The sequence below is a fragment of the Salvelinus namaycush genome, chromosome 3, assembly GCF_016432855.1.
Source record: "Salvelinus namaycush isolate Seneca chromosome 3, SaNama_1.0, whole genome shotgun sequence".
Taxonomy (NCBI): Eukaryota; Metazoa; Chordata; class Actinopteri; order Salmoniformes; family Salmonidae; genus Salvelinus; species Salvelinus namaycush.
In genome coordinates, this window is record NC_052309.1 from 9562387 (window position 1) to 9587964 (window position 25578).

The 25578-nt window shown below is 45.2% G+C and overlaps 2 protein-coding genes across 3 annotated transcripts in view; both read right to left on the bottom strand.

Moving 5' to 3' along the window:
- The window catches only part of LOC120044909 (rab GTPase-activating protein 1-like), a 161748-nt gene that overhangs the window by 66937 nt on the left and 69233 nt on the right, over positions 1-25578 (bottom strand). The window lies entirely within an intron of this gene.
- Positions 10578-11672, bottom strand: LOC120044167 (probable G-protein coupled receptor 21). The gene has a single exon (XM_038988752.1). The coding sequence runs from the start codon at positions 11670-11672 to the stop codon at positions 10578-10580; it is 1095 nt and encodes a 364-aa protein (XP_038844680.1).

The window sequence follows — 25578 nt, forward strand, 5'->3', positions numbered from 1 at the left end:
ATTTACTATGGTCTTCTATGTAGAAGAACCCCTTACAGTATTATAGACACTATGACCTGGGATTTACTATGATCTTCTATGTAGAAGAACCCCTTACAGTATTATAGACACTATGACCTGGGATTTACTATGGTCTTCTATGTAGAAGAACCCCTTACAGTATTATAGACACTATGACCTGGGATTTACTATGATCTTCTATGTAGAAGAACCCCGTACAGTATTATAGACACTATGTCCTGGGATTTACTATGATCTTCTATGTAGAAGAACCCTGTACAGTATTATAGACACTATGACCTGGGATTTACTATGGTCTTATATGTAGAAGAACCCTGTACAGTATTATAGACACTATGACCTGGGATTTACTATGATCTTCTATGTAGAAGAACCCCTTACCTACAGACACTTTTGTAAAAAGACCCGGCCCGCAGTTATAATTCTTTGGGATCTGCCCTTTTCACACAAACACCGCTCTAGTCATCCCCCGTTAATCCCACAGACTAATGGTTATCCATCCCACAGACTAATGGTTATCCATCCCACAGACTAATGGTTATCCATCCCACAGACTAATGGTTATCTAACCCACAGACTAATGGTTATCCATCCCACAGACTAATGGTTATCCATCCCACAGACTAATGGTTATCCATCCCACAGACTAATGGTTATCCATCCCACAGACTAATAGTTATCCATCTCACAGACTAATGGTTATCCATCCCACAGACTAATGGTTATCCATCCCACAGACTAATGGCGATCCATCCCACAGACTAATGGCGATCCATCTCACAGACTAATGGTTATCCATCCCACAGACTAATGGTTATCCATCCCACAGACTAATGGTTATCCATCCCACAGACTAATGGTTATCCATCCCACAGACTAATGGTTATCCATCTCACAGACTAATGGTTATCCATATCACAGACTAATGGCGATCCATCTCACAGACGAATGGTTATCCAGTCTCACAGACTAATCTCACAGGTTATCCATGGATGCAAAATAAATAGATTAAGCAACTGGTTCAACCAAGACGCCTGTATCTAAAACACACAATGCTTAAAAGGGGCTTATAGGAGTCCAAAACATGCCAGTGTTACCATGGCACTTATTTGGTTAAGATCCACGAGGAGAAGTGAATGAATTATAATGCAGTTTGTTTTAGTAAATAGTTTTGTTGTGGGGGTGAAAGTATTAGTCAGTGATAATTAGCTGTTAGACCCATGTACGGTTGGTTATACCAATCTCCAGCTAACAAAGACAAACTCCTTAATGCACCGAGTGGACCGACTGCCTCCCTCCATCCATCAAGACAGTGTTTCTACTTCCATAGAGAAAGACTGAAACCAAGAGAGAGCAGGAAAATATAAGAATAAACAAACAACTGAATGGTGGGCGGAACCAAGGCCCCAAACGACACACAGAACCACTATTTTATTTTTTCCTCCCAGTCCAGTCCTTGTTACAGTACATGAACCCTGATGGAATAGGGTGTCATTTGGGATGCAGCCTGGACGGGGGCCTGTATTGGCCCTAGGCTGCATCACTGATAAGGATGTTTAAGTTCGGGAGGGTTATCATCTCGGACCCTGAGATCCTTTAACACTAGAAAATGCGGGCCTCGAGGGCGGACCCCCCCTTTGAGCCAATGAGCAGTCATTTTGACTCAAAAGATTCTAACAGTCTAATAAATACATTTCATTAATGCTAGCGGGAAAATAATCCTTTGGTTGTGTTTCTGAAGGTTTTGGGTAACAGAATAGGAAACAAAATGCTATTTCAAAGAACAAAATATAATTTTCATTAGTTTGTGTGACTGTAGGCTATCTGTTGCCGCGTGGTCATGTGTGGGGAAAAATATATATTTCTAAATGGAGCTCATCTCTTCAATTTTCTGAGTTATTTGGCAATGGTAAGGGTTTTGGAAACTCTGAATCTGCTCTTTCTGATAATATATAGAAATCATGTCTTACCTGCATGTGACTCTGTAGGATTTGAAAGTCACTTTTTGGCGCTCCGGGAAAGAAAAAACATGTCCTCTTTAAAACAGCTTACAACACAAACTCTGTTTGTGATATCAGAAATCTTACACCAACACGTGTTAAATACACGTATTTAGGAAAAGTCAAGGAGGCAGGTGGCATGACTTTAAGAATGGCAGAGATATTTTAATTTTAAATTCATATTGAGTGAAAATGACTCACTCTGCTCTTCTAGTGTTAAAAAGCTCAGTAATATAACAAGAGCCTTTGCGTGAGTGGGGAGGGAGGGAGAAAAACACAGACTGTGTTTGGTGATGCTGGTGGTTAGTGATGGAGCGTGTGTGTGTGTGTGTGTGTGTGTGTGTGTGTGTGTGTGTGTGTGTGTGTGTGTGTGTGTGTGTGTGTGTGTGTCTTCCGCAGGAAGCACTGTAACCCTTTCCTCCATTGTTAACAGTTCAGGTTTATCCTAACACAATGGGTGAAATGACCGTTTGTTTTTCTTACTTGGGGCTGATTATGAGACCTGGAGTGGCGCGATGAAAGCCCTACACCGGGCAGTATGGTGGGAGGGAGAGGGGGAGAGAGGGAGAGATAGAGTGTGTGAAAAAGAGGGGGAAAGAGGGAGAGATAGTCTGTGAGAGAGAGCGAGATCTCCTCACATCCTCCCCTGGCCCTGTGTGGAGCAGCCACATCTGCCCTCCCTCAGATAGCCACCCTCAGCCCTGAATACAAAGCCCTTCTGGGCAGAGGTGTGTGGGGTGGCCTCTGTACAGCATGGCTAGCTCCTCTGGCTCCAGCTAACAGGCTACTTAACAAGCTAGCAGACTACCGGCTCCAAGCAGGGACACACAGAGCTAAGAATAACCTATGAAAGATCTTTAGATGAACTATGCCTGATTTAAAAGATAATGCACCCAAATACTGCTAAGGTTCAAAGTGGTCAAGATTGAAGATGGTGGTGATCCCAGATATGTTATGTGTGGTAATGATCAGTCGATAACACATATCTGAGTAAGTATTTGACGGATAGGAGACGGGAAAACAGTGTGTGTGTGTGTGTAGTTTGCGTTTCTGCCCGTGTGTCTGTGTGTGTAGTTTGTGTTTCTGCCCGTGTGTCTGTGTGTGTAGTTTGTGTTTCTGCCCGTGTGTGTGTGTAGTTTGTGTTTCTGCCCGTGTGTGTGTGTGTGTAGTTTGTGTTTCTGCCCGTGTGTCTGTGTGTGTAGTTTGTGTTTCTGCCCGTGTGTGTGTGTGTGTAGTTTGTGTTTCTGCCCGTGTGTCTGTGTGTGTAGTTTGTGTTTCTGCCCGTGTGTGTGTGTGTGTAGTTTGTGTTTCTGCCCGTGTGTCTGTGTGTGTAGTTTGTGTTTCTGCCCGTGTGTGTGTGTGTGTAGTTTGTGTTTCTGCCCGTGTGTGTGTGTGTGTGTAGTTTGTGTTTCTGCCCGTGTGTGTGTGTGTGTAGTTTGTGTTTCTGCCCGTGTGTGTGTGTGTAGTTTGTGTTTCTGCCCGTGTGTCTGTGTGTGTAGTTTGTGTTTCTGCCCGTGTGTGTGTGTGTGTAGTTTGTGTTTCTGCCCGTGTGTGTGGGTGTGTAGTTTGTGTTTCTGCCCGTGTGTGTGGGTGTGTAGTTTGTGTTTCTGCCCGTGTGTCTGTGTGTGTAGTTTGTGTTTCTGCCCGTGTGTGTGTGTGTGTAGTTTGTGTTTCTGCCCGTGTGTCTGTGTGTGTAGTTTGTGTTTCTGCCCGTGTGTGTGTGTAGTTTGTGTTTCTGCCCATGTGTGTGTGTGTGTGTAGTTTGTGTTTCTGCCCATGTGTGTGTGTGTGTAGTTTGTGTTTCTGCCCGTGTGTGTGGGTGTGTAGTTTGTGTTTCTGCCCGTGTGTGTGGGTGTGTAGTCCTCCAGTAAAGTTAGGGCCTCAATGCTCAGTTCACTGGAAACAGTTCTGTCCCAGAGTTGGCATGGATGTTCCCAGTACCACGCCAGCTCGCACAACGTCCTAATATGGCACTGCAGAGAGCAGGTCATTATGGGAGCTTGAGTCCCCAGAGATCACTAGCCCTCGTTTTGACGTTTTCCCACAGGAAAGAGAAAGAAGAGACGGCCATGGCTCTTTGGTCAGCAAAGCAAGAAACCTTTCATCCAGTTTTGCCCCTTTCTAAAGTGCCATCAACTGACTGCTGGGTGGAGTAGAGTTCAACTAACTGGGTGGAGTAGAATTCAACTGACTGGGTGGAATAGAGTTCAACTAACTGGGTGGAGTAGAGTTCAACTAACTGGGTGGAGTAGAGTTCAACTAACTGGGTGGAGTAGAGTTCAACTAACTGGATGGAGTAGAATTCAACTGACTGGGTGGAATAGAGTTCAACTAACTGGGTGGAGTAGAGTTCAACTAACTGGGTGGAGTAGAGTTCAACTAACTGGGTGGAGTAGAGTTCAACTAACTAGGTGGAGTAGAGTTCAACTAACTAAGTGGAGTAGAGTTCAATTAACTGGGTGGAGTAGAGTTCAACTAACTAGGTGGAGTAGAGTTCAACTAACTGGGTGGAGTAGAGTTCAACTAACTGGGTAGAATAAAGTTCAACTAACTGGGTGGAATAGAGTTCAACTAACTGGGTGGAGTAGAGTTCAACTAACTGGGTGGAGTAGAGTTCAACTAACTGGGTGGAGTAGAGTTCAACTAACTGGGTGGAGTAGAGTTCAACTAACTGGGTGGAGTAGAGTTCAACTAACTGGGTGGAGTAGAGTTCAACTAACTGGGTGGAATAGAGTTCAACTAACTGGGTGGAGTAGAGTTCAACTAACTGGGTGGAGTAGAGTTCAACTAACTGGGTGGAGTAGAGTTCAATTAACTGGGTGGAGTAGAGTTCAACTAACTGGGTGGAGTAGAGTTCAACTAACTGGGTGGAGTAGAGTTCAACTAACTGGGTGGAGTAGAGTTCAACTAACTGGGTGGAGTAGAGTTCAACTAACTGGGTGGAATAGAGTTCAACTGGGTGGAGTAGAGTTCAACTAACTGGGTGGAATAAAGTTCAACTAACTGGGTGGAATAGAGTTCAACTGGGTGGAGTAGAGTTCAACTAACTGGGTGGAGTAGAGTTTGACTAACTGACACCTGGATTGAACTACTGTAAAATATTGAACTGCCTCAAAAGAAGGACACTTGAATTGTCTTTTAAATACACAACAATATTAGTGAACCCATGTGGGGTAAACCTGAAAGCAGGGTCAATGGTTTTTATTTGACCTTTATTTAACTAGGCAAGTCAGTTAAGAAAACATTCTTATTTACAATGACGGCCTAGGAACAGTGGGTTTACTGCCTTGTTCAGGGGTAGAATGACAGATTTTTACCTTGTCAGCTCGGGGATTCGATCTTGCAACCTTTCGGTTACTAGTCCAACGCTCTAACCACTAGGCTACCTGCCGCCCCCGTACAATTACTCAAGGAATAGTTTCAGAATTACAACACGGAGTGGTTTGAAAAAATAACAGCATCTTTGAAAGTACAGTAGCAGGAAAACCAAACAACATTTGGCAAGGCTTCCAAGAGTGAGAGAATTGAGATGCCTGACCGAACACATCTACTGTACATGAACCTATTCCTTTACACATCAAACACACTGGCATACAAACCACCCAGACACACAAATGCATCCCCAAAGGGCAGAAGCGTCAGGCGGAGAGTCATGTGAACTTAATAGAAACGGTGAACAACGTGTGACGACTCTGGCAGAAACTCTGTTATTACCAGAAGACAATATCACTAACAATCCAAAAACAGCATATGGCCAATACGGCTATTATTTCAATTCTAGGCCTGAACTTATTTAGTCGACTGGTTTGGTCGACTAATGTTGGTCGACTGATATTTCTTTAGATGAGCAATAAAGCATTTTAGTTAAAATATTTAATAACAAAGCGATCCTTAAATAATTAGCAAAACATTCAATAAACCATTCAATTTCTGGAAATTGCATTCACGAATGAATGCGACTGTTTCTAGTCTTTGCTTTAATAAAGGCTTTACAATTATTTTTTTAAACGTTACAGACTCTGGTTTGCTTTTAATTTATTTAGTGTTGTTTAAACTGTTCCAAACAGTCAGAAAAAGTTTATTGTAATCTAACAGCATCTGTTTGGAAACATAACATGCAGGCAGAGCTTGTTCCTTACCTTCTTTTCCTTGATCTCCAGTATTTAACAACTAGTCACATTTATTCCACACATCTGACTTCCTCTTTACTTCCTGAGAAACCAGTACACATTCCCCCGTTTAGAGTTTGTCACGTCCTCTGCATCCATTTTGCTGTCACGTGTTATTTTTCGGAGGTTGTTATAGCCAATTTATTGACGTGATTATGATATGCTATAGGTCAGGCCCTGTCGGTCACAGCATGCGATGCATACATGTGTCACGTAAAGAAAGCAAGGGTTGAGGGAATAGGGAATGTTTTAACCTAAACAATTTAGCGATTTCAGTAACAGAACTTTTCAGTCAGAAATGGCTGTAATTTTTATTTATATATTTTACCCTTATTTTACCAGGTAGGTTGACTGAGAGCACATTCTCATTTACAGCAACGACCTGGAGAACAGTTACAGGGGAGAGGATAAATGAGCCAATTGTAGACTGGGGATGATTAGGTGACCATGATGGTATGAGGGCCAGATTGGGAATTTAGCCAGGACACCAGGGTTAACACCCCTACTCTTACGATAAGTGCCATGGGATCTTTAGTGACCACCGAGAGTCTGGACACCCTTTTAACATCCCATCTGAAAGACAGCCCCTTACACTGTCCCCAATCACTGCCCTGGGGCATTGGGATATTTTTTTAGACCAAAGGAAAGAGTGCCTCTTACTGGCCCTCCAACACCACTTCCAGCAGCATCTGGTCTCCCATCCAGGACCAACCCTGCTTAGCTTCAGAGGCAAGCCAGCAGTGGGATGCAGGGTGGTATGCTGCTGGCATTATGTTGCAGCCTCAGCAACACGTACAGCGCGATTCACACTGTTGATGTTCTGTGGTGGTCACTGCAGCATGGAGGAGAGAGAGACAGCAGATGCTAGTCCCCCAGTCACTCACTGCCATTTTTTTTAACACAGTCTGAGCTCGGCATGTTTTAAAATTTCAACCAATCAATTGGTCGAAATAACAGACGACTCTCGGTCTACCAAGATGTATTTTTAGTCGGCCCTATTCAATACACACTCAGTGGTAAATTAAGAACATAACTAGTTCTATTGTGTATTCTGTCTTCAATAAAACATTGACAACATGGAGGAACACTGAATGTATTGCACTGTGCCCTTTGACAGCATTGCCGTGAAGACGTACGTCTTCAAAAGCATTTACACTTTAGACAGTTTGACAACAGTTTGTGATTTGAATACGAAGTGACAATTCAATCAAATATATACAGTAAGTAAAACATGCATAAAAGACTACGTACAGCTTTGAAATATTTTTAAATAAATACATTTTAATAGTCACACCGTAACTGCTCAAAGACTAAATAAATTCAGATAGGCCTGCTGTACAGGCAATTCTGAAACCCCTCGATGGAGCCTGTACTCAGAACACTGGATTCATTGCAGAGGCAGCCTAGGAACACAGCAGTCTAACTCAATGTCTGGCCACACCTTCATCACTGCAACATTCCTAACAGGAAAACATCCATAAAGAAAAGTAATCAACCTGAATCACACTTTCTTTTTCTTGATATCTCTCATTCTGTCTCTTTCTTCTTCAAATATACAAAATCCAATAAATATTCAACTTTGGTCCACTAGGAAAATAAAGCCACTGTGTCCGTTGTATATTTGCTCCCAAATGTCAGAGTACTAAAGAGATAAAAGTGACAAGAAGCCAAAACACGTGAAAAAGTCTAATAAATATCCAGTAACATTTGTTTAAAAACACTTGAGCACTACATAGGGTTCCATTTGGAACAGCCTGGTCTGAACCAGCCTGTTTTATACTGTAGTGTTGTGGCCCCGGCTGTAAAAGTGAAATGTCTTGAAGCATCTGGGTCTGGACATACAGTGGTGCTGTTTAACGTCCCACATTACCTCATGTGTGTGTGGCACAGTATTACTGCGGCCATAATGTTTATCTTAGGGCTCTCTCTCACTCCAAAGCTGCTATTCTGCTCTTTCTCCCTCTTTTCCCCCCTGGCTTTCTGTGATGTAATGAGCAGGAGGAGAAAGGTGGAGTGTGGCCGACAGACGGACAAGACGTTTACGACACCCAGCCAGAGGCAGATGTTCCTCAGCTAACAGCAGCTCACAGCATTCTCAGTACTCACAATCAACATTCACTGTCATTAACGTTAAGACTGAGATGTGAGGTTGATTTAATGATTCCCAACCCTTCCTGTGCTCCAGCCCCATCGGTATAGCAGCAGATACTCCTAGACTAGAACAGATCACATATGTGGGGCAAAGCTTTGGAGATGATCAACTATTCTGGCGCTTAATCACTTCTCTATAACCTTCTGCTTTGACCCAACGACCACATTCTCCTCATAAGTGAAGTGGAATGTAGTTTGGTTACAGAGCCAGACAGGCTCTGATGATGAGGAAGTTTGTCGAAACAAGAGTCATCCAGTCAATGATTACACTGATCCCTCAGTAGTAAACTAGTTCAACTGGGACTACTAATTAAAGTCCGACCAATGTTTTTTTGGGGATCCGATACGATTCGGATTTTTGGGGTGACAAAACTTACTGATATATCTGCCGATATACTCTTTTCCACACTGAATTCTCATAAATTGCCGTCCAAGAAATACACTTCAAATGATGATTTCTTACACTGTGAAATGAATAACACTTCATGGGAACAGCCGCAATCATCCATCATTTTTTCCCATCCTATTCATTGAACATTGTTTATCGGTGGAATTATCAGCATATACAGTGTTAAAAGGCCAACATCAGCCAATAATATCGGTGAACCGATATATCGGTCAGGCTCTACTAATAATCCTGGTGTTTGAACAGCTAAACAAAGTCAGCTGTCCTCCCTTTCTCTGCCTCAGAACAACCCAGATGTAAATAAATGATGTAGACCTACTTGCTTCTCTTCAGAGTTTGAGGTTGTTGCACCCCTCAGCGCACAATGTTGTAAATAATCTGTTTCCGTAAAAACCACAAGGGCAAACATTTAAATAAGTTGTTATTGACAGCTCCACTCAGCTAGGCATAAGAAAGCAGCAATCAAGTGTTTCTCCGTTTTTTTAAAGGCCCAATGCAGCTGTTTTTAAATTAACATCAAATCATTTCTGGGTAACAATTAAGTACCTTACTATAATAGTTGTAGATTATAAATGCCGCAGCCTGCCTGGGGCTCAACCTTGCTATGTTCTCCTTGTAACCCCGCTCACTCTACTTGCATCCAGTCGAAGCTCACATAATCTTCAAGACCCTGGTACTTGCCTACGGAGGAGCAAGGGGAACTGCCCCTCCCTACCTTCAGGCTATGTTCAAACCCTACACCCCATCCCGAGCACTCCGTTCTGCCACCTCTGGTCTCTTGGCTCTCCCTACCTTCAGGCTCTGATCAAACCCTACACCCCATCCCGAGCACTCCGTTCTGCCACCTCTGGTCTCTTGGCTCTCCCTACCTTCAGGCTCTGATCAAACCCTACACCCCATCCCGAGCACTCCGTTCTGCCACCTCTGGTCTCTTGGCTCTCCCACCCCAACGGGAGGGAAGTTCCTGCTCAGCTCAGTCAGAGCTCTTGTCTGTCCTGGCACCCCAATGGTGGAACCAGCTTCCCCCTGAAGTCAGGACAGCCCATCTTTCTGAAACGTCTGAAACCCCACCTCTTTGAAGAGCATCTTAAATAACTCTCACAGTGTTTCACTGGCACTGACTTTGCTGATAGCTACTTTGTTGAGGGAAAATGTACTTGATACGACTGTGATGTGTTCTTGTCTCACCTAGCTGTCTTAAGATGAATCCGCTAATTGTAATTCGCTCTTGATAAGTGCGCCTGCTAAATTACTAAACTGTAAATGTAACAGGAAAAACTTAATTTTGACTGCATTGGACCTTTAAATAACGTGAGTCCTTTTTTGCATTCTATACATTGTAGTAATAGCACAAATACAAATAGTTTCACAAACTGCTAGGAAGATAGAGTCCCAGAAAAAAACCTCCCCTAAAACAACATGTGTTCTTACAGTTTGTATTTTTGGCAAGTACTGTCAGAAGGGAGGTCTTCAGTCACCTCAACTCTCACACGCTGAAACAACGTAGCCATAACGCCGTCATCTATATCAGGAGTCAAAGGTTAGGGTAACTCCACATCCCACCTCTCTCATGGCTGGGGCTGAGCCTTGGCTGTACTTCCCAAGCGGGTCTCACAGCTCTCAGGCCCTGGAGACGATCACGTCAGTGGCAGCTGTGGCCAGGGACGTAACCCTCCAACAAACCTTCAACTGTGGAGAAACAGCAGCATCTGCAGCAACACAACTCCCTGTGGAGCCTGTTCCCTTTAGCTCAGCATCAGTATGGGACATGCTTAGTGCTATAACAACACGATACTCTGACTCAACCGCCACAAGGCTCCCTGGGAGATCCTAGACATGGCATGTGGAGCGTGTGCAGATGGGCCCCTGTCCATACCCTGGTGAGGGGCTGAAGGACTTCTTACTGTCCACGCGCTGCACACAGAACGAACAGAGGCGTTTTAAACCCTTCCTGAAGGCACTGTTGGACAGACTATAGATCAGACAGTTAAAGAAGCTGTTGCTGATAGCCAGCCAGGTGGTGATGAACGAGGCGGCAGGGTGACTGTAGATCCCAGCGCTCTCCAGCAGGAAATACAGGATATAGGGAAGCCAGAGGAGGTAGAAGACGCTGGTGATGCGGAACAGCACCATGGCGTAGCGTTTGTCCGTGCACGCCGGCGCATGCTGCGGCTGGCCATCCTGTCCCAGAGAGCCTTCCTGTGGGCCGAAGCGGGCGCGGCGCTCGCTGATCTCCCTCGTATGCTGTCGGCAGATCCGGAAGATGTTGACATAGGTGAAGCAGACCGTCATGGCGGCTGGCGCGTAGAGCAGCGCCACAATGAACGATGTGAAGAGTGGCCTCGTCTCCCACTCCACCGCGCACCACTCCACCACGTCGCCGTGGTAGCCGGGCTTCCCCCAGCCGAAGAAGGAGGGCAGGAAGACAAGGGCGGAGTAGACCCAGATGAGGAGGATGCACCCGCGGATCCGGCACGGCGTCGCCAAGGTAGCGTACGACAGAGGCCGTGTTATCGCCATGTAGCGGTCCACGCTAACACACGCCAGTGACGCCATGGAAACGCTCTTCAACACGGAAACCATGTAACCAAACACCTTACAGGTCAGCTCCTCGTCCAGGCCTTTCAGGTGGTGGAGGAGGGACAGGGAGGGGATGAGGCAGCTGACACCCACCAACAGGTCTGCGTAGGCCATGGTCTGGATGAAGGCACTGGTTGTGTGGTGGTGGAGAAGAGGAGCACAGTGGAACACAAAGATCACCACCAGGTTGCCAGAGATGATGAGGACGGTGAGCAGCAGGATGATGGCTACCTCCAGTAGACAGGTGCTTAAGATCTGGCTGTAGCCCACGTCCAGGAGGCAGAAAGGAGGGCCGCTCAGGTTGAGGAGCTCAAGCTCCAGCAGGTCCAGGGAAGAGTTCATCATCTTGCAGCCAGAGAGCCTTCTGAAAGCTCCTGGTCTGAAACCAGATCAACCGGCAGAAGGCAGGAGGCTCCAGAAAGATCCTTGACTGGTTTGATCCTAGACTCAGAGACAGGGGGCTTGGCAGGGGCTGGTCCGTAGCTAGTCTTGGTCCTAGTCCTGGTCCTAGTCCTGGTCCTAGCTCAGCAGCAGATCAGGCTGGTGGCCGAGAGAGAGGAGCCGTGTACCCTCTGCCATGTCAGCAGCAACGTGAAGACTAGCCCTCGTCCCCGACCAGGACCTGGGAGTCCCCCAGGGCATCCCTCACTGTGCAGACACAGACGGTTCTCAATCACACAGACGCACACAGATAGAGGACAAATACTCTGGCAGCCTATCCTTCTACACCTCAGGTTCTGTCCTCAGAAAAGACAAAGACAACACGTGCTGCGCTGTGTGCCTGCCCTGCAAGAGTAGCAGGGAAAATATAGAAAACTGTCAACAAGTTTGATCGTCTTGGCTTACAGGAATTCCTGTATGTCTCTAAAAAACGCAGTCACAAATTCTCAAATATTCCAGGTGATATAGAGTTCGATGTTTCCAGAGACTTTGTGTCCTCTCCACACGGAAAGATCAGGCAGATTGCGTCCAAAGAGCAGAAACCGCCCAGTAATTTCTTCACAGCAACTTCAGCAGAAATGATCCTCCACGAATGTCTTAGGCACTCCCGGTCTCCCTCACGCAGGGAAAGGGGAGTATAAATGTAAATGAATGAGGAAGAAGGCGCAGCCTCAAGGAGGTGATTGGCATTTCAAACAGAGAGTCTGGGTCTACTCAGAAAGGCAGCAGCGTGTGGATTGGAAATGAGAGAGCAGGCATACCGATGCAGCGACCCCAACCTCTCTCTCTGTCCCTTTCCCTTGCTCTCCTCTTCTGTGGAGCGGATTCAGTCTTGTTTCTCTCACGCTCTGCTCTCTCTAACTACCTCTCTCTCTCTCTCTGCAGCAGGCAGGGCAGAGACACTCCTCCCCCTGGCTCCAGCCAGTAAGCAGCTGTGGGTACACAAGTCTCACTCGTTCATCCCATGACTGACTGGCTGGCTGGCTGCACACAGCATACCCCTGCCTCCACTATCTAACTCCCACACACACCACCTCTCTCTCATATACACACACCGTCTTATCTAGAAACACCTGGTGCATTATGGTCATACCAGTCTCATGTTAAAAAGGCCCTTTCTCCCTATCTCTCTTCTTGTTAGATACCTTTAGGATGTATATAACCACATTTGGATTCTAGCGGTTTTGATAGCATATGTTTCTGTCTGCAGCCATATAGGTTTTAATATTGGGTCATTTGTGCACTCCTATAATACAAACAATGTCCTCGCTCTCCCAAATACCATGGTTGGAGTTTCACTTCCATTTTTATGAAGTTAATCAGGAAGTTAACCGAAACTCCAATCCCAATTGTTCCTCATTGCTTGACTGACACACATAGTACCTCGTTAGCTCTAAGCGAACTCTCTCAGATTCACACATTTTCGCATTGTTGAAATGACATCAGTGGATGTTATCTGTGCCTTTTGTCCTTGGTCTCACCCAGTTGATGCTAAATCAAATAAATACTCATGTGTTTTTGGAACTTAGCTATATGTACTGTGTATTGTTATATTAATTGTCTTAGCAGCCAGGACAGGGCTTTCCTATCACAAACTGTATTGTGGGAGATCCTGACTTTATAAGATTTAGTGAAAAACCATAACAAGACATGAGCAGGGCATTGGGAGTACACTGTATTTTAGCATATCTGTCTTTTCAAACTTTATTGTCTATCTTGTGAAGGAATTTGTATTTTTGTTAAACTTTTACCGCAAACAGCACAGAAACACTCAAACGACACATGTTTGCAGTCATTGAATGTGCTCCCAGTAAAAGCCTGTGAGGCTGTGGGCGCTGGCCAACATTAGCAGGTCAGCCTGAACTAGCACCTCCCACTAACATGCAGCATATCAATAAAACAATACCACATTGACATTTAAGACCATACTTCCAGAGTTTACAACATGTTTAAGAATGGCTTATGTGATTTGTATTAATATATAGCTAGTGTCCCTCAGGGGACTCACTGTGCGAGATGAGTGTGTTTACATGCACTCTTTTCCTCAAGGCCCTTCATTGAAGTGTGTGTGTGTGTCATCTCTTATACACCTGCTTCTCATTAGGCTGCATCGCCAGATGCTTTTCCTTCATTTAGCTTCTGCTCTGAGGACCACAGCGCGTCTCCTGCTCTGAGGACCACAGCGCGTCTCCTGCTCTGAGGACCACAGCGCGTCTCCTGCTCTGAGGACCACAGCGCGTCTCCTGCTCTGAGGACCACAGCGCGTCTCCTGCTCTGAGGACCACAGCGCGTCTCCTGCTCTGAGGACCACAGCGCGTCTCCTGCTCTGAGGACCACAGCGCGTCTCCTGCTCTGAGGACCACAGCGCGTCTCCTGCTCTGAGGACCACAGCGCGTCTCCTGCTCTGAGGACCACAGCGCGTCTCCTGCTCTGAGGACCACAGCGCGTCTCCTGCTCTGAGGACCACAGCGCGTCTCCTGCTCTGAGCACCACAGCGCGTCTCCTGCTCTGAGGACCACAGCGTGTCTTCTGCTCTGAGGACCACAGCGTGTCTTCTGCTCTGAGGACCACAGCGCGTCTTCTGCTCTGAGGACCACAGCGCGTCTCCTGCTCTGAGGACCACAGCGTGTCTTCTGCTCTGAGGACCACAGCGCGTCTTCTGCTCTGAGGACCACAGCGCGTCTTCTGCTCTGAGGACCACAGCGCGTCTTCTGCTCTGAGCACCACAGCGCGTCTCCTGCTCTGAGCACCACAGCGCGTCTCCTGCTCTGAGGACCACAGCGTGTCTTCTGCTCTGAGGACCACAGCGTGTCTTCTGCTCTGAGGACCACAGCGTGTCTTCTGCTCTGAGGACCACAGCGTGTCTTCTGCTCTGAGGACCACAGCGCGTCTCCTGCTCTGAGGACCACAGCGCGTCTTCTGCTCTGAGGACCACAGCGCGTCTCCTGCTCTGAGGACCACAGCGCGTCTCCTGCTCTGAGGACCACAGCGTGTCTTCTGCTCTGAGGACCACAGCGTGTCTTCTGCTCTGAGGACCACAGCGTGTCTTCTGCTCTGAGGACCACAGCGTGTCTTCTGCTCTGAGGACCACAGCGTGTCTTCTGCTCTGAGGACCACAGTGTGTCTGAACTGAAGACGCTCATCACAACACAGTCCAGTCATACTTCCCACAGATGTAGGCCGATGACGGCCGAAACCGTCACAATTAAAAACGTCAAGTTTTGAATTGCGAGTTGTGCCTTTTCCTTTCTTAAGCTCATTTATTTTTTGGTTGCACCTTTTCTCAAGTTGGTTGAGGACATTCCTCTTCTCTCCAATGACAACCCTTCCTCACGTAAAAACAATGAATAATGAAGATGAAAGACTTGTCATTGGTCAGACTGAGGGAGCATGACTTAGATGTTGCCTACTGGTCTGTCCCACAATGACTGACTGCATTGTCTTTGAGTTTCTTCCCAGACACATCACTGTCTGTCTCTCCGCCGTCCGTCCATCTCTACCGCAGTGTGTCTGTCACGGTCCGGATGTCTTTGTTAGTTCTGCAGTGTCTCATCAGGCCTCGTGGCAGAGAGATGGATGTAGCGTGATGAAGCTACACCACCCTGCTGCACCACCAGAGTCGGACACGCACCTCTCTCCTCTCCTCTGCACCACCAGAGTCGGACACGCACCTCTCTCCTCTGCACCACCAGAGTCGGACACACACCTCTCTCCACTGCACCACCAGAGTCGGACACGCACCTCTCTCCTCTGCTCTGCACCACCAGAGTCGGACACGCACCTCTCTCCTCTGCTCTGCACACACCAGAGGCTAAATATAGAGGCTATATTTATAATATACAAGACTGGGCTCATCCATTATGAATGAATGGAAGAATGAATGAATGGAAGAATGAATGAATGAATGAATGGAAGAATGAATGAATGAATGAATGAGAGAGAGAGATATGGATAGAGATGGAGAGAGAGAGATGGAGGGATGGGAGGAAGAGAGAGAGAGATGACGCGAGAGACAGAGAGAGAGAACTGTAGCACGACAGGGGCACTGTAGCACGACAGGGGCACTGTAGCACGACAGGCGACAGGGGCACTGTTGCACGACAGGGGCACTGTAGCACAACAGGGGCACAGTAGCACGACAGGCGACAGGGGCACTGTAGCACAACAGGGGCACAGTAGCACGACAGGCGACAGGGGCACTGTAGCACGACAGGGGCACTGTAGCACAACAGGGGCACTGTAGCACAACAGGGGCACTGTAGCACGACCGGGGCACTGTAGCACAACAGGGGCACTGTAGCACAACAGGGGCACTGTAGCACAACAGGGGCACTGTAGCACAACAGGGGCACTGTAGCACAACAGGGGCACTGTAGCACAACAGGGGCACTGTAGCACAACAGGCTAGTGCTAGCTAGGTTCAGATACAGATGGCACAACCAGCTAGGTAAGTCTACCGGTCTACTAAATGACCCTCACTCAGTTAGCATGTTGTCTAATGCCAAATACATTTAACAATCCACAATAATTAATACATCTGAATTAAGTCACACACACACATAAACATTCAGCTAATTTCAACAGCTAAAAAGCAACCTGCCCAGCTAGGTTAATCCTGAGCATGTTGTAAACAAATCAAAACCATATCGACAGAGACTCAGCTGACTTTGACATGATCAACTGGCTTTGTATGATAATACATCTAACATACAACAGACTTAATAACAACAACAAAGGAACCCAAGTTCCACAACCCTCCAGGTAGAAAACCTCTTAAATTCTTGGAAGAATTGGAGGGTTGACTCTGACAGAATGATGCTTCAGGATAGTGACGGACTCCCGGTCTTAACGTTCTGTGGTGTGGTGGGCCTGGGGCAAACACACACACACAGACAGACACAGAAAGACAGACCGACAGGAGAGTCTGAGAGAACAGGCAGGTTTTTTTAAAGGGTGTGTCCTGTGGGCCTGGAGCAGACACAAACACAGACAAACACAGAAAGACAGACCGACAGGAGAGTCTGAGAGAACAGGCAGGTCATTGTGGGAGCGTTTGTTTTCCCTAACAGCGTGGGGTGAGGTGACGTGCGTGGGGCCAGGGCCTCAGCAGCGGCACTGTGTCTGACCTCTATGGTCTCTGACCTCTATGGTCTCTGTTTATGGACAGAAGGACTGGGACACATCTGGAGGCAGTATGGATATATGGGCTGGGTGGGGGGAGGGGGCTGTGTGTGGTAGTGCGGTGAATGGGTGCTTGCGTAGCCAACTGCCATCCAACCAGCACACGGCCACAGGCTTTATAACGAGAGAGAACGTACGCCAGTAGAACCCCCTCCCAGTCCACCGTAACCAAATAACACAGCAGACAAGCATGTGGACAGCACCAGACACCAACAGGACGAGGAAGAGGAGGCTGTGGACAAAGAGGAGGAAGACGATGTATTGGAGGAAGAGGAGGAGGTGGTGGAGGATGATGAGGAGGTAGAGGAGGAGGAAGAAGAGGTGTCAGCCACAGGTTAAGACATGGGTTCTGTTTGGTCTGAAAAACAGTGAATGTATCATAACATAGAAAACTTCTAGAATCTCTGTGGAAATACCCTCAGGTTCAGCCATTCTGTACAACAGCAGCACCATGAGAGAACATCCTGTTTCTGTCATGGAGGATCTCGTGTCATCAAGCCCCAAATCTGGCGAGGAGGAAAAGGAAAAGGATGATGATAAAGCTGATTGGGGAAACTGCTGTAGGGGATAGCCCTTAGTGCCCAGCCAAACACAGAGGTTTCTAGACGTGCGTCAGACACAGTGTATACTGTTAGACTTGGAAAGTGTGATGCTGATTCATTGGAGGTCAGTGCCGTTTAAGATGGAGGACGATCATTTTGTTTTATGAGCATGTCCTTATTTCTATTACAGCATATTGGATGTCTGTCATTCATATTCCATTCACCCAGTTCAATGTAACAGTAATAGGTTTAGGCTACTACATGATACTGAAATGTTCCCTGTACTCATCATGAGGTTGTTACAACCAGCCTATGAATGACAGGTGAAAATGTAGGTTCACAGGTCGAGAGACATTAGTAATAGTAATAAAGGTGACAGACAGTGACACATTCAATACCGCTTTGCACACTCCTGCCTGCATCTAGCTGATCTAGGGTGTAATCATTAATCCAACAGTTGCAAGCGAGAGTTTCTATTGGACAAATTCAGATATGTATATCCTCATTTCGTTTAAGAAACGTTTTTCAACAGAATCGGCGGAATGAATACACCACTGATCACAAACACACTTCACTTTCATAGCAGCCACATACAAACAGCATGATACCTTTGATCGTTATATAATGACTTCTTGCATCTACACACTCTCCTCCACTCACCTTTTCCCTTCGCTTGTGGACTTCAGTGCACAACACATCAGCTGTCTGTGACCAGGCAAAAAAAAACTTTAAGCCAAACCTTCATACCGCTAACTGCTATCATTGTCAACATATTAACGTCATAGTCAACATAGCTACTGGAACGAAGGCGTTAGTAAACTCGCTACAATCATGCAGTACAGTGTACAGTCAGCAGCAAGCAGTTACACCGGCTGACCCCTGTGGTAATACATTAATAAAACCAAAAGCTTAACTTGACTAGGAAGAGTTCCATTGTTGGATAGCCATCTAGCTAACATAGTATCCCTCTCTGTTTCAGTAGGCTAAACTAGCTACCTGCATACGCTAGCTAAGTAAGTGAAAAAAATACAACGAAATCTCTCTCTCCTCCATTTTTGAAGAAATTAATTTGTTCAAAACTGTTCAACTATTGTCTTTCGCTCTGAGTCGACTACTCACCACATTTTATGCACTGCAGTGCTAACTAGCTGTAGGGTGGACGACAAGAGCTCTGATAGGTTGGAGGACGTCCTCTGGAAGTTGTCGTAATTACTGTGTAAGTCTATAGAAGGGTGTGAGAACCATGAGCCTCCTAGGTTTTATATTGAAGTCAATGTACCCAGAGGAGGACGGAAGCTATTATTTGGTGTCATGTGAATATATTTAATATAGTTTTATTTAAAAAGGATAACTTTAATGTTTCACAATTGTATTTTTAAGAAGTTCACTGAGGAGGATGGTCCTCCCCTTCCTCCTCGGAGGAGCCTCCACTGAGCTACTAAATGCAATGTAAATTCTATTGCTATATGTAGCTATCTATCCAGTGCAGTTGGGGCAGCGGTCAGTTGTGAGTGAATGTATCAATATCCTCTATGTTGTTAGTGTATGCAGAATGATGGACCGACTGGTTTAAAGGTGTCTGATGTGACAATGTATGTGATCTTTTTAATGTTTATTTTATTCTATTTTGTATTGAACCTTTATTTAACTAGGAAAGTCAGTTAAAAACGAATTCTTATATACAATGACGGCCTACCAAAAGGCCTCCCACGGGGATATTTTTTTTAAAAAATAGGACAAAAACACACATCACGACAAGAGAGACAACACTACATAAAGAGAGACCTAAGACAACAACACAGCACGGCAGCAACACATGACAATACAGCATGGTTGCAACACCACATGACAACAACATGGTAGCAACACAGCACGGCAGCAACACATGACAACACAGCATGGTTGCAACACCACATGACAACAACATGGTAGCAACACAGCACGGCAGCAACACATGACAACACAGCATGGTTGCAACACCACATGACAACAACATGGTAGCAACACAGCACGGCAGCAACACATGACAACACAGCATGGTTGCAACACCACATGACAACAACATGGTAGCAACACAACATGGCAGCAGATGTGAGGTGATGCCAAAGACAATAACGTTTTTTTTCTATTCTTTCCAAAATGGCACCCTAATCCCAATGCAGTGAACTATTTTTGACCAGGGCCCCATAGGGTTCTGGTTAAAGGTAGGAAACTGTAGATAATTGGGTGCCATTTGGGGTCATACAATAACTCCATGCAGGCTGCAGTTAGTGTATCATAACTGAAACTCAGTATTATTTAAACCCATACCTCTGTGGATAGTAGTCAGGATTACCTGAAAAGGCTAAATCATATCTTGCACCCACAAACTATTATAACTGAAACTCAGGAATAGGCTATTTAGATTTCAAGTTATGTGGAGGTACTATGTACTTTGTTAGGATTCGTTGGATAGATCTATCTCTTTTGTACCCACAGTGATTCCTTACTTGACTTTTTAGGACCACATGGTAACGTGGCTGAAACCTGAAATAGAATGCGGATCAGATACGCTGGTATTTCCTGTTGCCAATACAATTGAATCAAGTACAATGGTGGAGTGCAGAGAGAGGAACAGAATAGTGGTTGTTAAACCCAACACAGAAGTTCACATAAGGTCAGGCTATTAGACCTCCGTAGATTCACTTTGCCAGTCAGAGTGACCGTCGAGAGAGAGTCTACTATAAACCTAATGTAGAGCATTGTGTATTCAAGGATGGACATTTTGTCAACAGCAATGTGCAAGACAAATGACTCTCCACATGGCAGCGTGTTATCAATGCATCTGATGGGGGTTAGGAAAAACACCATGAGGATTTCATTCATGGTTGTGAGCTGGTAGAGCCTTTACATGTAGAAAAATCACAGATGAATCAACCACACAAACGTCAACCTCCACAGGGGTATAATACTACAAAGCAGGATCAATGAGTTAGCCAGCTAACTTGCCTAAAAATTCTGAAATATCATTCTTTTTTTGCATGAAATGCACATGGTCTAATTGACTCAACAAACCCACAAATCATTTGAATTCAAAACAAATCACATTTTGACTCCCGTATCTGTTAGGCGAAATACAATCCCAGCAGTATTTATTTCCCCCTGTCATTCATACATTCTACTATTTGCACATCATCACAACACTACATAAAGTATAGCTAATGTAACATTTTAAACTGCTAATCATTTTATTTTTGTGTGTGTAATGTTTACTGTTACTGTCTGATTGTTGCTGTTTTGTTTTTTCACTTGCGTTGGCCATGTAAACATGTTTCCCAAGCCAATAAAGCCCCTATAATGTTTTATTGAACAGACACAAAGACAGAGAGAGAGACAGAGACAGAGATGGCGAGAGAGAGTGAGAAAGAGTGAGAAAGAGTAAATGAGAGCAGAGACAGAGAGAAAGAGAGAGAGAGGGAGAGAAGGCGAGCGAGGGAGGGGGCGAAAAAGAGGACAGCCTGTACGTACAGGGACACATTTGGATGTTATTTCCTACTTACAAACAGTACAAAGACTTACAATCAGTGCAAAGAAAGACCACATAAAGATAAGGGTTCTCATTTAGCTACAGTACAGCATGGTTTTAGTCACTCAGTAGTCACTAGGCTAATACCCTCCAAAATCAAATCCTTGTGGATACCTTTAGCATTGACCACCTGAAACAAATCATACATGTGGATTCAAAGTACTACTCTAGTTCATCAATGCAGAGAATAATGTTCATTCTAAAATAGTTGTGTCCTTAATAAGTTAATAAGTCCTTAATAAGTTACCACCAGGCACTTAGGAGTGGGGAACGCCACACATTCACATTCCAAGGCCATAATAAAATAAAACAACGTTTTGTTTAGGGAAAAAAAGGTTGTGTTTATGATTCCAACGTGATGATTCCTCTCGTCAGTGAGTAGCGGTGACCTGGTTGGATCTGGGAACGTCTCGTGTCTCCCGAGTCATCAGGTACAAGCAGTTCTACTTAGAGGAGGATAAATAAAGCAGCAATCGTCTCAGCACTTTTTATCTGTGTGTGTGTTGTATGTATGGGGGAGGGGTGTGTGTGCGCGTGTGCGCGTGTGTGCGTATTTGAGGCGTGCTCCACAAACCTCCATGGTCTGACAGAAAATACAGAGCTACCGTCCCGGTGAAGTAAAGTCTACTCTCTCATCCAGATCAATATCACTCCATCACCATCTTAACATTACCACAGTCAGCAGGATACGGTGGCCTATATACACCAACAATACTGGGCTAGTGATGTCTTACGACAACACAGACAGACGCACGTGCGCACACACACACGTCCTGCAACGGCATGCGATGAAGTTCATTTGGACAAACCCCAGGTGATAAGGATAGAGACAGGGACAGGGGTACAGGCGAGGACGATGGGGCCAGACAGGAATGGGAGTGCGGGGGTGGGGGGGCATCTTGTTGCCACCTAGGAGCCTGGCGTGGGCACCGCGGGATGCTGGCTTTACATAATGCCAGTTGACATGACTGATGCGGAGGCCAGTAAAAACACTGCCCAACACCAAGCCAACAAACAAACAGGGCCGACTAGGTTACCACAGTTTTACACAATATCTGTGTGATCAACAAAAGATCTGCTCACACCGTATGGGATGCTTACTTAGCACATCGTTGTTGTACTGTAGACTTAAGCTGGGTGTACACTACACAATTTTGGCCCCGATTTAGCTGTCCCAGACCAGTATTTTTTAAATATCAGAAACAAAATCCCTATGTCGTTGCTTACTCGGGGCGCGCAACAGTTAGAGGCTCAATCTGAGGGCTACCAATCCTGTCTTTTCAAACATGTTTGATTTTATCAGCAAAACATTCGCTATGCTCTTGTAGTGTGAGATGTGCAAAGACACATTTTGAAAATGGTGATCTGCAATAGCCAATGAGAGCTCGCCAGAGAAGAAGCCATTGAGATGATGCCGTTGTTTGGCATCACCCAGGATGTGTAGACTCTGGAGCAGGAGACATGACTACTACTAGTATGCCTTTGTACTTGCCTTTAACCAAAGCCAAACTGTCAAATTGTTACAGCTCTGAAGTTCGCAAGCAATGTTATTCCATTCAAAATGTTTTCTAGATATTTCAACTCTGTACGGCAAGCCTACATTTCTGATTGAAAACGTTTATGAGCCTGCTTTGAGGCACAGCTCTTTCTAGCTATGTAAAATCTAATCACATCATTGTTTTCGCGTGACAGCGTGGTATGGAGAATCCTCACGACCAAGTGAAAATCGTTTAGTGTGGCACCACTACGTTGGCAAGACAAACAACTACAGGAAAGATGGTCATTTAATGTGAGAGGCTCAGCGATGTTAGGATTTTGAAAGTCGTGTAGTGTCCACCCGGCATTAGTTGTCTAGCTGTTATGTTATATTCTGAGGTGTCTGCTATGGTGATAAGTAGTAGACTGAACCTCTATGTTAATGTTTGTGTATAATGCTGGCATGTCCTTAGAAGAGCCATAGTCATTGGTCAAGGTCAACTTTAAACTTGAATGTTCAGTCATCCTCTCAGTGGAAAGAAAACGTTGACACTTTGATATAGTACAGGAGGACAGAATGTTAAATGTGAGTAGAGTTGACAAAAGTTTTAGCATTACCATCCATCACTTCTACCAGAGGCACACACACACACGACTCTGGTACTTAGCTCACAACCTCCTACCACAGTGTGAGTAAAGAACTTGCAGCACACCGCAGCCAAGCACCACCTTAGTGCAAACTCCTAACGAGGGGCTGATCAGCAGTCACATAACATAGAAATGACATTAAGAAGAAATAGGACATTGACGAATTAGGCGGAAAGAAAGACATAATGACTTTAAATGGCTGTTAAGATTTTGAGATTGTCACAGAGAGAGATATTGTACATAAGTGAGCCTTCATCTTCCACTTTGATGATTTAAGAGAGAGGTTTTTACCTCAGATTCCTTCATTTGCCTGTGTGCGCAATGCAAGGACACAAAATGGCAGATCATCTCTATGGCTAACTAGCATTCAATCAATCAATCCATCAATCAAATAGATGTACGGCATAAAGCCCTTTTTTTTACATCAGCAGTCACAAAAGGACTTTACAGTAACTCGGCCAAGACCCCACCGCAAACGAGTGCATTGCTGAACAACCAAGTGGAATAACACACAGGTGACAGGAAGGGAGCAATGACACCAAACTACGGTATCAAGCATCAGCAACAACCTTATCACTGTTCACATTGATCAAAATCTACATTCCACCAATACTGCATAGATGAATACTTAGACTTAGATGATTAAGAGCTGGTCCTACAATCTTCTAAAACAAAATCTGTTTATTATTTCCACTAAATGTAATAATTAAATTGAGTTCGATTAGAGAGGTCAAAACATTGACCCATTGTTTTAATACAACTCACTTTCTTATTCAAGTACATTACCATTTACCAAGAGTTTTCATCTATATTTTTTGTAGCTGTCTATTTACCACCCTAAACCGATGACCGCAGTCAACGAGGGGGAGGTAGGCCGCCAAGGTAAATAAGAATTTGTTAACTGACTTGCCTAGTTAAATGAAGGTTAAATTAAATAAAAATAAAAGATGTATTGGGCCATAAGCAAACAAGAAAATGCACATCCAGAGGCAGCGTTTCTCATGGCCGGCGATTTTAATGCAAGGACATTAAAATCCGTTTTACCTCATTTTTACCCGCATGTCACCTGTGCAACTAGGAGGCAACAACACTCTAGATCACTTTTACTCCACACACAGAAATGCATCCAAGTCACCAGCTTCATTAACAAGTGCATCTATGACGTCGTTCCTACAGTACATACCCCAACCAGAAGCCATGGACTACAGACAACATCCACACTGAACTAAACGCTAGAGATACCGCTTTCAAGGAGCGAGACACTAATCCAGATGCTTATAAGAAATCCCACTGCGGCCTCCAACGAGCTATCAAACAGGCAAAGCGTCAATACAGGACTAAGATCGAATCCTACTACGTCGGCTCTGATGCTGGAACAGATGTGGCAGGGCTTGCAAACTATCACAGACAACAACAGGAAACCCAGCCGCGAGCTACCCAGCGATGCAAACCTACCAGACAAGCTAAATGCCATCTATGCTCGCTTCAAGGCAAGCAACACTGAACCATGCATGAGAGCACCAGCTGTTCCGGACAACTGTGTGATCTCGCTCTCCGTAGCTGATGAAGTAAGACCTTTAAACAGGTTAACATTCACAAAGCCGTGAGGCCAAATGGAATACCAGGATGTGTACTCAGAATATGCGCTGACTACAATGAGGCAGCCTATAGGGAGGAGGTCAAGAGACCTGTCAGTGTGGTGCCAGGACAACAACCTGTCACTTAACCTCAACAAGACAAAGGAGCTGATCGTGAACTAAAGGTGGGGCTGTAGTGGAGCGGGGTCGAGAGCTTCAAGATCTTCACTAACATTTTCAACATATCCCTGACCTGGTCTATAATACCAACTGAAATACCAGACAACCATAGCCCCCCTACCCAATAACACCAAGGTAACCTGCTTAAATGACTATCGCCCCGTAGCACTTGCATCTGTAGCCTGAAAATAGCTGTGCAGCAATGCTCCCCATCCAAACTGAAAGAGCTTGAGAAGAACTGCAGAAAAGAATGGGAGAAACTCCCCAAATACAGGTGTGCCAAGCTTGTAGCGTCATACCCAAGAAAACTCGAGGCTGTAATTGCTGCCAAAGGTACTTCAACAAAGTACTGAGTAAAGGGTCTGAAAACTTATGCAAATGTGATATTTCTGTTTTTAATTTTTTATACATTTGCAAAAATGTCAAAAAATCATTTTTTCCCCTTTGTCATTATGGGGTATTGTGTGAAGATTGATGAGGCGATTTTTTAAAATACATTTTAGAATAAGGCTGTAACCTAACAAAATGTGGAAAAAGTCAAAGGGGTCTGAATACTTTCCGAAGGCACTGTAGATTTATCAATAATGACTACTGATACACGCAGTATTAATAAACATGAATATGTTTACGAGCTTGCAGAC

Bases quoted from the DNA above. Each gene is read 5' to 3' on its own strand.
- LOC120044167 (XM_038988752.1), bottom strand. From the start codon at position 11,672: ATGATGAACTCTTCCCTGGACCTGCTGGAGCTTGAGCTCCTCAACCTG.